The sequence below is a fragment of the Choloepus didactylus genome, chromosome 7 (assembly GCF_015220235.1).
Source record: "Choloepus didactylus isolate mChoDid1 chromosome 7, mChoDid1.pri, whole genome shotgun sequence".
Lineage (NCBI taxonomy): Eukaryota > Metazoa > Chordata > Mammalia > Pilosa > Megalonychidae > Choloepus > Choloepus didactylus.
This window is the reverse complement of record NC_051313.1, coordinates 78,338,397-78,352,009: the sequence shown is the minus strand read 5'-3', so window position 1 is coordinate 78,352,009 and position 13,613 is coordinate 78,338,397. Positions and strand designations below refer to the sequence as shown.

Sequence of the window (13,613 nt, the reverse complement as noted above, 5' to 3'; positions counted from 1 at the left end):
AATCTATCAAGTTAAACAAAGCTTTAGTTTAAACAGGCAGAGAGGGGGTAATGAATGGCGAGTTTTTCTCTTATGTGAGATGCAGCACCCTCCCTCTAGCTGCTGGTTGACCATTTTCCTGTCTCTCATTTGGATCTGTACATCTCTCTTCCTGTATCTCCATCTCCACTTCCATGTTCCTACACCTCCACCCCTTCAATACTTCTGTCTCCCTATGTCTCTCTGCGTCGTCTTCCTCCACTGATGCATCCCAACACCATATCCAAATCCGTGACTGAGTTTGCCTTTCACCCTACTGTGAACCTTGGCTCTCCTCACCCATCACACTCAAATCACGCCTCCTCCCCTGGCTGGCTCCCCACCCTTTTCATCCTTCACTACTCCACTGTTACAGAATCACCAGCTCCAGACACAGCCTAACACATAGAAGTGGATTAATAAATACGTATTTGTTAATCAACGTATTTATACTGATCACTCCAGAGTTCTTTCTCTTCTCTGCCCCAGTGTGCTTCTATTGCCTCAGTGCCTTTTACTCCCTTGAACTCCTTTCGTCTTCTTTATTTCTTTAGAAATGTTAGCTGGGACTCACTAAATGTAAGCCAAGGCCTCTGCCCCAGCAGGCCCACTTCTTTGAGCATAAAACGAAACTACCAGCTAGGTAAGGCAAGGGTCCTAAATGCAATCATTGTCACTTTCCCCCCAAAAAAGGACCTAAAAGCTAGTGAAAGAAGCCTGAAGCCCAAAAAAAGGCTAACCAACACACTCGAAAAGAGCAAACCTTGAAGGTGACCCTGTACACTACACTGTTTTGTATTATTTATTGATGTTTCATACACTTGAAGGCATTTTTGTATTCCCAACAACTAGCATAGAGACTGACATGTAACAGATGTTCAGTATGTTATTTGGATTGAGTGAATTGATTAATTCACTTACTGGAAGCTGACTTATTCATACATGCCATAGAGCTTCTACTTCAACAAGAACTTGGGACATCTTGATCCTAAACCTATCATCTTCTTGAGCCAACATTACCATTCTCATCAATGCTATATACCCTATTTCATGGATCTAAAACAAAGTACATTGAAAGATGCATGATTATTTTAAGTTCTGTGCCCTATTTGACACTGGCTAAGAGCAATTGTAAGACACCATTGATTGTAAGAAACACCCCAACATCAGGAATGTTAAATGTGAAAAAACTGTGCATCCTAGAATCAATTTAATATGCTAGGCAAAGTCCAGAATTAAGATATTTATTCTTAAACTTGATAGTCACAAGTAATAACTCCATAAGTTTATGCACAAATTATCAAACTATTATTAGCATCAAGTAGAAGAAAAAAACCTAGTGAACATTACATTTCCAGCAATAAGAGGGGAGGGAAAACTAGCAATATCTTACAGGTGACTTCTCGAGCAGTGACAGGCTCACTAGTGAGGTCATGCAGAACGGCCTGGACTGTGACAGCGTACTCTGTGTTGGGGAGGAGGTTGGTCAATGGCACATCGTTCACTGCTGGCCCCACACGTACCTGCACATGGAAATACATCAGGAGTTAGCTCTCGTAAAGCCAAAGGGAAATAAGACATTCAAACCAAACGTTTACAATTACTGAAGATAGCCAATTGAAGCCTATTTTTAACCAATGAATTATAACAAAACAGCCTTTATTTTTCATTTATAAGAACTGCATTTCCTTTTTCATGCTTATGTTTTCTGAAACGTGTCATAGGCCACAGATCTAATTTTCTATTTTTCTGCATTGTGGGTAAAGTTAGATATGAGTTCATATGTAATTGGAGTTTAGTGAAGACGCTTTAAAACTGTAATCTCAGGAAGACCCAACAATAAAGAAACAAATGCCTCCCACCTCTTTGGCTGTCGTTGGTTCTGTGGCGTTGGTAGGTTCGTATGACAAGGTGTAGCCAGTAGCTCCTCCCACTGGCTGCCACTGCACGTGCATGGTGGTCGGTCCAACATCGTAGATGTTCAGGCTGACTATAGGGACTGGTACTGTTGGAACATAAAAGTAACAATCTAATTTCTGTAATTCCACTCATTTTTAAATTTTCGTCTCCTACTTAATTACTGACATTGGTATATGCTAGAGAATCGTTTGCTGTGAGAAATCAATGGTAGCTAACACAATCTTTTCACACACAAAAAAATCCAGCTTCATTTTTCATTGCCACCTCATCATTCATGACTGCATGTTACAACTATTTCATAGAGGGAAAATTTTTTTAATTTAAATTTCAAACGGCATTCCAGTGAGTCTATCTGGAAGCCGAAGAGACATTAGCTTCCTGAGATCTCATTAAGTCTTTTCCTGGAATATCTCTAAGTTGACCATTTTCATTCTTCAGCCATAGAACTTCATTCCTAAGTAGTCAAAACAGTATTTATTTCTTTTAAAAAAAATTGTAATGGAAGCAGTATATATTAATAACTGGAATTTAGGGGATTTATAGACTTTTTAAGACAAGCACATGAAGCAGAATAAAAAGTGAAATTTTCTTCACATAACATCATATAGCTTTCTATTTTTCATTCAAAGATTGAGTTTAAAGTTTTAAGGAATTATCAGGTTAATCCTTGCAATTTTGAAATATATTATCTCTAGGCACCTATCGTCTAGTATGAAGGTATGTAAGAGAAGAGATAAGGACCTAAGAAACTGAGCAGTAAGTGGAATCTGTTCTTGTTCTGGAGCGTGAGATGCCCACTCCTTCCTTACAAGTGGCCTCTCTTCATGCTGGAGCCCCAGACGAGAGGAGGGAAGAAGGAAAGGGTATTTTCTTTTCATATGGTCTTGGAAACCCTACCAGGAACAGGAGCAAGAAACATCTCCCCCAAGGACTCTATTCTAAGTCAAAGCCATTAGAGCTTCTCTATTAAAAGTCAGGGTCCAGAGACCAGAAAGAAAGGGGGAGATTTCAATGTCACCAGGGAGATACGGTCATCGGCATAACTGAAATAGGTCATCACCTCTGTATAGCAGCTTTTCCTATTCTTAGTCCCGCTCCCCACATGGACCCTCCCTGGTATCTTATTCCTGAAGAGCTCTGGTCATCAATAAAATTTCACCATGTAACAACCAGAATAATGTTTAAATTATTATCCCTCTGAAGAGTATATTTGCATTTTAAGAGATATTCTTAAAATCAGAAAATTTTTAAATTCTATGATGTGAACCCTGTTAGAAGTATATTTCTCTCTAAATTATCTCTGACTAATAGCCATAACCTCCCATTCCACCAGTAGGGTCCCAAGATGGCAGGGGCAGCTAGTAAGATCAGAAAAACACTGAGTATTTATGGGGTACCTGCACAAAGAAGGCCCTTGCTAAATGTTTATTGAATGGATATTGAATAAAGGGATGATTTAGAAGGCTGGCAAAAATCCCACATAGAACATCAATTCTTTATCTTGGAAAAAAAAACAATGAGAAGTCTTTCAAATTTGACTTACAGGTTTTTTCTGTGCCCTTCAGAGGCTCACTATATTCATCTTCTACCACAGAATACACATTAACAACATACTCAGTTTCAGGTTTCAGATCTTTCAGCACTGTGCTAGTTTCCAGTCGACTTACATAAAACTAGGGAAAAAAGTGAAAATTAATAAAAACTATGTTAAAATCAGATCCCTTTTTTCTACTATACTTATAAACTAATTAACTGCAGTGAGCCTAGGAATTGTTTTTGAATAAGGCCATTATTCTTTTGTTTTTGGAAACTACTAGGTTACAATGAGATCTTGGACAAACTCACATTATTTGCCCAGTTTTTGTTTTCCTTATTTGTAAAATGAATGGGTAAAACTAGATCAACTTTAATGTTCTCTTCCAAATCTATGATTCTAGTATGAACTCCTGAATAAATCAAGCATCTTTTAAATAAATTTTAATAAAAATCATATTGATACTCTGCAATTCCTAGAAATCCATAAGAATTTAGGAAAAAGCTCTTTCCCTTTAATCAAACCAAATGGAAATGTATGCCTAGCAAGGATTAGAAAGCACCATTATTGACTCAATTCAGCCTTTCCCTACATCCGTTTTGTCTATCACCCCACATTTTCCCCAAAGCTCCAATGAGGACCCAATGGCAACATTAGTAAATAGTGAGTTGTAATTATTGTCTACTCACTTCTTGATGTTTCCCTCCAGAAACCGGGTAGTACTCCACCTTATATCTATCCACATTATCAGTAGGAGGTGTCCAGCTAACTCTAAAGGAACGATGGGTTCGTTCAGAAGTAACTAGGTTAGAAGGTGCTTCCAAGTCACCTAACATGGAAATAAAGTGCAAATTTTTTCATTATTGTAATGATGTGATGAAATTTGAAATTAGAATGACATGGTATTACTTTCCATATCCCAGTGTTTACACTTCCTTTCACATACTAAGTAGCTACAATAAATCAATATAAAGCTTGTCCCTGAGATATCTCTGAATATGTAGTCAAAGGGTCTTTCAGATTCAGAATATTCAAAACTGAGTTCATTTCCTTTCCCTTAATACTTGGTCTCCCTTTTCCCTATGGAAGCACCACTTTGTCAGTCAACTAGACTCAAAGCCTCTGAATCATCCTTGGATACTCTCTTCTCTCTAAACTTGTCCATATAATCAATAAATATTTGAATTCTAACAATACAATTTCACCATTGTGCTCTCACCATCACCACCACCCAAGTTCACTGCCCACTTATTTTGATTATTTAATTCATGTCTTACGTCCTCAATGAAAGTTTAAACTCCCTAAGTACAGAATTGGTTTTCTTATTTGTATTTAGTTCCCCTACAAAACCTAGTTCAGTGGTAAGAGAAGCTAAGAATAAGATAATGAAAACAAGTAAGTGTTGTAAAATTTAGAAATACCCTACCACTCATGATTGTGCTCTCTGTGGGTAGGCATAGTTGAAATGACTAGTAGAGAAAAATATCTGGATTAAATATCTATAAAATAAAAATATTAAGTTCAATATAACCATTAGGAAGATGTCCCAAATAATAGTTTAAATAGAAAGGAATTAATCCAGTGACTCCATTAGCATGGCAAATCATTCTCATATAAACTTTTCTACTTTCTTTGTAAGCCAATAACAGGGAAAGCATTTCCATTCTTAGTATCCTAATGTTTATTGTACTTGGGTCATAATCGAGCCTACAAAATTAGCAAGCAATTTTTCCATCTGGGGAAACAGAATGAATGCAACCATTACATAGTTGATAAAAAAAAATAATAAAGGAAAACAGAAAAAAAAGGTGTTTCATTCCTATTCAAAATTCTCTTTGATTGAATAACACTGCAACTTTATCATTTAATCCAGAGCCAGAGCCTACAAAATCTGGCTGCCTGGCTGGTCTATTTCTCTAGGGAAAAGATCAGCCTGTTGTTTAAAATTAAAAAAATAAATAAAAATTTAAAAATCTGCAAACTTTGGAGAGAGAAACTCAAGAAGGAACATTCAAATAAATGTATCCCCCAAACCCAAAGCATATTATACAACATTATTTGTTAAACTCATTTCAACTGTTCCAAACAAAATAAATTAATGAAAGACAGTTTCATCATAATATACACATATTTAGAATGAATTTTCTTCTTCATGTAAAAAGAACTATCAATTTTACCATTAATTTCTCAAAAGCCTTCACTATGTATCACCTTTATCACTACAAATGCACAAATAATTTTATTTTCCAATCCTAATTCCTTATCCAAAACTACTTTTTAAAAAGACCCCTAAATATATCTTTAATCATTTAACCTTTAATAAGTACTTCAACTTCTCTCTCAGTTTCTTCACTGGTAAAGGGAGATAAGGTGCTTCCTTAAATATACAAATCTAAGATTGTAATTTCCCTTTATAGTTAGGGGTCACAAGTATAAAATATCAAATCTGACCATTCATAGTTAAAGTAAAGTAAATCAGATATAAGCCTCTCTTCCATTCCCAATCATATTGGGAAATCAGAAAGTTACAAAACTGGAAAAAACGAAAGTCTGGGAGCAACAAATTAATGGCAACTTAGCAATTACGTAGAGTAAATATACTTTTCAAGAGAGTAGATATACACCAAAATAGAGAGTGTCTCCTTTTTCTTTTTTCTCTCATGTATTTATGTATACAAGTGTGTGTATGTACCTTGTGTATTTGTGTATCTATATGTATGTGGTTCAGGCATATGTGAACTAAGTATATTGTCAAATAAGGTAGAAGTCATTTTTAGTTTAGTGCTATCCCAAGAAACAAATCAGAAAAAAGTCAGGAACTAAACTAGTGGTTTCTTAACTATGGAAAATTTTGCCCCCCCAGGGAACATTTGGCACCATCTAGAGATATTTTTCGTTGTCACAACTTAGGGGGTGCTACTGGCATCCGAAAGGCAGAGGCCAGGGATGCTGTTAAACATCTTACAAAGTCATCTTATATGGTCCAAAATGTCAATAATGTGAAGGGTGAGAAACTCTGGGCTAAACTTACCTGGACCTTTGACACTGTTACACAAGTTAATGGTAAGGTCATCCACTATCCGAGAAAGTGAGTCAAAATCTGCCACATTGTATGCATGTGTGTCATCAGGATCCGTTGCAATCATCTTTAACTCAACTTCATCAGCATTTTTAATACCTTGAAATATGGATATATACAAATTAAAAGCATGTCTTATAAAAACAATTAATATAATGAAACAAATAATTTAGGTGCTACCCTTATGCATTCTATGTTAACTATAACATATCTATTATTTTCCTCAATAATAAATGACTATATATAGTTACAAATTAAAAAGAATTTAGACTGAAGGCTATTCTAACTTAGCTTCTTATAATGCTTCTAGCACCAATTTCCTATCCCCAAAGAGAGTGTTTTCAGTGTTTTCCTGGAAAGCATTATAATGGATATTAAAAATAAACATGGTGCTGTGGAAAACCAAACAGGAATTTTCCTGAATCCTGTTAATAGTACATTTCTGCCCTTGATCCATTACTTTTCTCCTAAGAAACCATGTAGTTTTGTCTCATTATGAGGAGAAAAGATAAAAAATGAATTTAACTTCTTGACAAGAGATATGACAAATGATGTGATAGGGGAAATGTGGGTCATTTATTTTTTCATGCTTTGCATAATATTTTCAGCTACAAATATATTCTCAACACATCTGTAACCCCAGAGCACTGGTATACTTTCCAGTGCTTACCAACAGCAAATAGCTCCACGCCTTCATCCTTGAGTTTCTTTGAAGGTGCTTCTACATCATCTTGTGATTTTCCATCAGTGATGAGAACACCAATTTTGCGAGCTCGAAGCCTCATGCCAGCTTGAGTCTTGAAGTTTTGCTGGCGAATGAAATTCAAAGCCATGCCTAGTGGGATTTTTAAAAGAGAATCAGTTTCATCACTACTCAGCCACATGCTTTAGCCAAAAGCAGGAACTGAAAGAGCCACCAGCCCCTCCTTACTCACCTGTGAGAGTATTGCCTCCTTTGTATGGTAAGTTTGCCACGGCTTGCAACAAGCTCTTCTTGTCTCTGTGAGCATTTAACTGCCACTCGGTTCTGGGGTCCCCACTATATTGAGCAAGGGCTAAAATAACACCATTGGCATTAGCATACATAAAAGAGCACAACGAAAATGACTAAATATCTTCAATACTGTCAGAACCTACCAATTTGTACTCTTTTGGGGCCAATCTCAAAGACTTCCACGATACGAGAAATAAAACTCCTCACGGTTTTAAAATTTGCCCGGCCAATGCTCCACGATCCATCCACCAGCAACACAATATCTGCTTCAGCTCTGGTGAGGCACTCCATTCCTGACACGGCAATCGTGAGACAGGACAGAGTAAGGAGCAAATTGTTGGGAGGGTTACTTCCTAACCGTGACTCTACCACCCCCTGGATACTCAAGTGTTGCCTGACTGTTTCAGTTCTGTAGCTCGTTGATTTGGAGTACAAGACTCTGAAAACATGTCCTTATGCTTTACTAATCTCAAACAAGTCACAAGAATCATTAGTTCCTCCAACAATTATTTCTGTGGCAAATCTCCTTCATCTTTACTATTTCCTTACACAGTCACAAACCTGGAGAATTTGAATTAAGACATTGGTGCAAATTAGGATGGGCTTACAAACTCAAGAGCTGAAATAAATTAGTGAAAATGTACAGCCATTTGAGTACAAGGTATTAATAATTTTAATAAAATTTTAATATGATCTAAAGATTAGATATTGCATTTTTCTGCAATACTTAGTGGTCAAACAAGCAGACAACTATGAGGTGGACTGACAAACGTATAAATTAGAAAATGTTTTAGAGAGCCAAAAATGTTTTTAAAAATAATTAAATTACCATAAAACTATTATACATATTGAAGGATTCTATGCATAACTCTGAAAATTAGACCTTTTTGAAGTAAAGTCATATTGTTAAAAACTAGATGCAGTATTATTCCTTAATCAGTTATTGATTGTCTAAGTTTTCACCTACTATGTATAACAACAATCAGGTAAATACAAATGGTGAAATTTGCACATTTAAGAAATCAAGACAGAAGGAACACAATTTAGAAAAACAAATGCAAACAAATATAAAAGTTGAGAGCTGTAGAGACAACAAACACAAACACTGATATAAAGCTAAAGGTGCTTTGGAAAGTGAAAATAATCCCAATATCCTCAGTGCACAAGCTACAAAATAAAAATATAAGTCAGTTAATATCATCATAGGAGAAACAATAGAGCATTAATGCAAAATAGCAAGATTTGACTCTTTCATTTCTTTATCCACATCCACTTTTTAAAACACTTCATTTTCTAGCTATTTATATTCCTTTTCTTGCCATGTTAGCATCTTAGTTTTTTATTTAAAAAAAGAAAACCCCCACTGAGAAAAATTAAAATTAAGTTGCGCTCATAGCACTAAGAAGTTGTCATTCATGTGTTATACAATCCATCAGGATTTTGGGTTCCCAAATATTCTTCAAGCACCTGAGCTTTTGCAAGCTTGTTCCTCCTCTGCCCAGATCTACTCTTTTTTAGCAAATGATGGAAAATATTTAGAAATAAACTCTATCTACCATTTCTACCTCTAAGAATGTTAAAAACTAGCTTCATGCACAACAAGGCTATAATCCTAGAAGGCAGAAAACCCAAGAGGCTTATGTTACCATTTCGCTTTTCAAACCATGCTTTCTCACCTACTTATGTAATCTAACTCTGCTTACCCGGCCCAAATAAATCATTTCTGCAATTGCTTTAACAAAAGAAAACTGCATTGCTGTCACTAAAAAGATAGAAAATGTACACAATCTACCCTTACTAAACACTCATCTTTAAATAATACAGCATTATGTAACTAATGCAATGCCAATGAGAGAAGCCTGAAAAATGCTGTCAAAAGTATGCTTGGCTAAATGGTTGAAGATTTTCTTTAAGTATACACATTATTTAAATCAATTTCAGTTTAAAATTTTTGTGGTTGCTTTTCACTGTATGATTACCCTAACAGTTCACATTTGAAATAGTTTCATAATGTTACGTTTTCCTACAGGAATATAATTCAATTTCTTACCCGAGGATAAAATCGGCATTACAGTTGTGTCAGAAAGCGTTGTCATTTCTTGTCCAACGAGTGGTGAACTTTCTCCTCCATCAAACACTCCAAAAACATTTACTTTATAGGTGGTACCTGCCCTGAAATATTAAAATATATACTACGCATGGATAATTTGGCTCGAACGATAACATTTTTTGCTTCTTTATAGACATTCATCTTAATTTAACACCTTTCACTTACAGTTATAATGCACAACATTGTAAGACAAATAAATTAATTCCCAATGCATGCTAGCTTATGCTTAATGTGCAAGGTATCAAGGGAAACTACCCAGCAAGCTCTCCCAAGAATACTAGGGGTTCACAGCACCAGTTTCTACTAGCCTTATTATCACATGTAGAGTCCCTGCCATGCCACCAAGTGTGTAAGGGAAGGATCAGGCTCTTTACTCTTACTGCTTCTAAGTAATGGGCTTGAAGAAAATAACCAAAATGCTGTACTTTGCAAGATAACAGAAGGCACCAAGCCCAATGCCTGGCACATAGTAGGCTCAACAAATTTCATCTGCTCTACTCTTGTAAAAGTAAATAGTAAAGGATTTATTTAGATTGTAACATTGTTGAATGAATGGTTGGACAAATAAACTTCCCCAAAGGTAACACACAGTAGTCCCTTCTTTTTTGCAGTAATGGATGTGGGGCACTCTTTGAACTCTGGCTAGACCTTGTTTTCCACCACACAGCCTGAAGCTAGACCTTTAATCATCCCACTCTTCCCCTCTCTTGCCAACTGGCATCAAATATAAAGCCCTGCTTTGTCTCTCCCATGTCTCATACTGGAGGAGGATTTACACTCAGGATCTCATCGTGAGTCACCAGGCCCTTCCAGAAGGACAGGAACCACCACATTTCCACATGGCTGGCTGGCTGCAAGTGGCTTTTCATGAAACTATGCAATAGGGATGTTAATGTATAAATAGCTGCATGTTGTTGAAAAGATGTCATTCTTGATCCTTTATAATAAAATCATTAAAATATTACAAAAATAAATTTGTTCATGCCTAAATTCTTCTGCTAACCTTAGCTTGTCTTCTGCAGCACCAAGACTAAGAAAGCAACATCAGCTGATTTTAAGCAGTCTGATGGCAAACAGACACGAGTGATTATTTGTCCAAGGCCTAATAATTTACATAAGTTGTTCAATCTTTTAGCACAAACTGAATACAGTTAATGCCTACCTAAGTTCCTCCAAAACAACGGTGTTGTCATATGGACCAACCACTAACTCCCCCAGGCTTCTGTCATCTCCCGTTGGGTGGAATGTGACTTTATAACCCTTCACCTCCCCAGGAGCAGGCTCCCAAGTCACTCGGAAGCTTGACATTGTTGGGTCAGATGTTCTAAGGTTTCTGGGTGACTTAAATCGAGACACTGTAAAGAAAAAAAGATATGAGAAAAATTACCCAAAAGACTAGCCTGGCTTTTAGGATTTCATACTAGCCCCTATAACAATAAATCTAAATAAAAAAAGTTCTGTGATATATGTGGGATTTATCACAAATATTACCCTTAAAATGAATATTTACAATAAGGATTAAGTCTCATATTACAAGACACCGTACCCAATAAAAGTCCTAACACCAGAATGTCACCTGAGTGGAAATGTAAATAATTTTCACAATTCAGAGGTATGCATTATTATGCATATATTAAATAGGCATTCTCTCTATTAATTACATTTTAGTTTATTACAGAATCAGTTTTAAACATTCACAACTAAAGTAGATATACTATATTAAAGTCTCCCTTTAATACATTACACACTTTTCATAAACAAAAATTACATCGTACCTGTTGTTCCTGATCCTTGCCTAAGCTTTCCTTCTCCTTTCTTGTAAACTGGGAGAACTGTGATGTCATATGTGGTCTGGGGCTGAAGTCGCTTCAACACTGTTGAGGTGACGGTGGGTGGCACTTTAGCAACCATTTGTCTCCCTCCCCCACGCGGGCGGTAGACAACACGGTAGTTCATGACTTTCCCAGGTGCTGGTTTCCAGGTAACTCTCATTGTGTTTTCTGTTTCTTCATCCACTTGCAAGGTCTTGGAATCATGAGATACTGTAAGATAAAAGGAAGACTAAAATATATACCATAAATGTGTCTGTCTCTCATTTATATGACAAGGAATTATCTGTTGTTTCTTCAGTATGAGCATTGTTCTCTTGCTTAGGGTTGTACTCTCTCGTAAATTCATGATGGTGATGGCATGTGAGCTTAAGCTCAGTAAGGTGTTTTCTCTTTATCTGCCTAATAACTTAAAAATGAAAGTTCATATTGTAGGTATTTCCTCTCCATTCTAGAGACTTTAGAAAAGAAAATATCCTTTTCCGGAGATGAGCTTTTAAAAATTTTCTATTTCCATCTGTAAAGAATTTTTCTAACTACAGTGTTATGAGGAATGCTAAAATCTGGGACTGCAAGATTAAAAATTTTACTTGGGCCTTTTCAGGAAAAGTTTCAATCCATAATGACTAGCTAGAATGACTCTGATTAGTGCTAATCTGTGTGCTTGCCATGTGCATAAAAGACAATGGCTAGATATGAATAGGAAACGCTGAGAGACAAAAATATCTCAAAGGTTTTAAAGATAAATAGGTATAAAATGAAAATTTTAGGAAGTACTATATGTGAATAGTGCTTGATCAGTAAATAAATCCATATTACTTATTAAATTATATTTCACTAATATTTCAAAATTAAGTATATGAAAAGTTTTAAGGCATTGGCCATCATGCAGCACAGTGATCCCTGGAAAATGAGAAACAAATGAGGGTGGCCCTATGACTAACTCAATTTATTGCCTGAAGAGAGTTTTCAGGCCCCAGTACAGGAAGGAGAAACCTAGACAGTGCCTCAGATAAGGAGATAATGTTGAGAATCTCGATTCTCGGGAGTCTGAGGCCACTAGAGGTTGCGGGCCAGAGCACTCTAGAGGAGAGTGTGTCACAGAGGACAAAACTCCACAAGCCTGCAGGCAGCCCCCCAGAAGACTCAGCCAAGTATTAATCAGCACATGTGTGTTAGGAAACTACCTAAAGCTGGGGAAAGAACCACCTGAAAAGAACGGCGGGAACAATGCCTAAAGATCACATAGGGCCTGAAATGCCCCTCCAGCCAGAGTGGAAAAATCTTATAATTTGGGGGGCATCATGTAAACTACTCAGGAGGGTACTGTTTCAGAAATGGAGCAAAATTAGCCCTAGACTAAAGGTTGCTCAGGTCTTGCCTAAAAGAGCTTAAAAGGAAATATCAAAAAGATCACACTATTTCCAAGTAACCTAACTGCAACCCAGAATAAGCTCAAGAATATTTATAGGCATATAAAATATGAGATACACAAAAAATAAAATTCATAATATCTGGCATCTCTAAAATATACCAGGAATGCAAAGGATAAAAATATGATCCATGATAAGGAGAAAAATCAATTAATAGAGATGGAATTAGAAGTGACCCATATGATAGGATTGGTCAAAGGAGACATTAATACAGTTATTATGATTATATTCTGTGTGTTAAAAAAGGTAGAAGAAAGATTAAACATGATAAGTAAAGATACAGGTCATATAAAAAACCCAAATCAAACTTCTAGAGATTAAAAAAATACAATGTGTAAAGTGAAGAATACACAGAACAGGATTAACAGTAGATTAGAAGTTATAAAATAAAAGATTAGTGGACTTGAAAACATGGGATATTGGAAATATCTGAAATGAAGCACATGGACACACAAAAAAAAACCTGAAAAAAATGAGTAGAGAATCAATGAGCTTTATAATAACTTAAAGCAAACTAATATTTTTGAAACTGAAAACCTTGAAGGGGGTGGGGAGATAGGTAATAGAAAAAAAGTAACAGAAGAAGTAATGGCCTAAAATTTTCAAATTTGTTGTATAAACTCACAGATCGAAGAATCTCAACAAACCCCAAGCACAAGAAATGTAGAGTAAGCTACACAAAGATATATCATAATC

General features: G+C 36.1%; 1 protein-coding gene across 1 annotated transcript in view; it reads right to left on the bottom strand.

Annotated features, from left to right (window-relative positions):
• COL12A1 (collagen type XII alpha 1 chain) overlaps positions 1–13,613 on the bottom strand; it is a 138,167-nt gene that overhangs the window by 82,113 nt on the left and 42,441 nt on the right. The window contains 11 exon segments of the mRNA XM_037844017.1: positions 1,412–1,541; positions 1,881–2,023; positions 3,482–3,611; positions 4,162–4,301; positions 6,504–6,650; positions 7,222–7,386; positions 7,487–7,606; positions 7,689–7,838; positions 9,596–9,717; positions 10,818–11,010; positions 11,431–11,697. Of these exon segments, the coding sequence (XP_037699945.1) occupies positions 1,412–1,541; positions 1,881–2,023; positions 3,482–3,611; positions 4,162–4,301; positions 6,504–6,650; positions 7,222–7,386; positions 7,487–7,606; positions 7,689–7,838; positions 9,596–9,717; positions 10,818–11,010; positions 11,431–11,697 (1,707 nt within the window).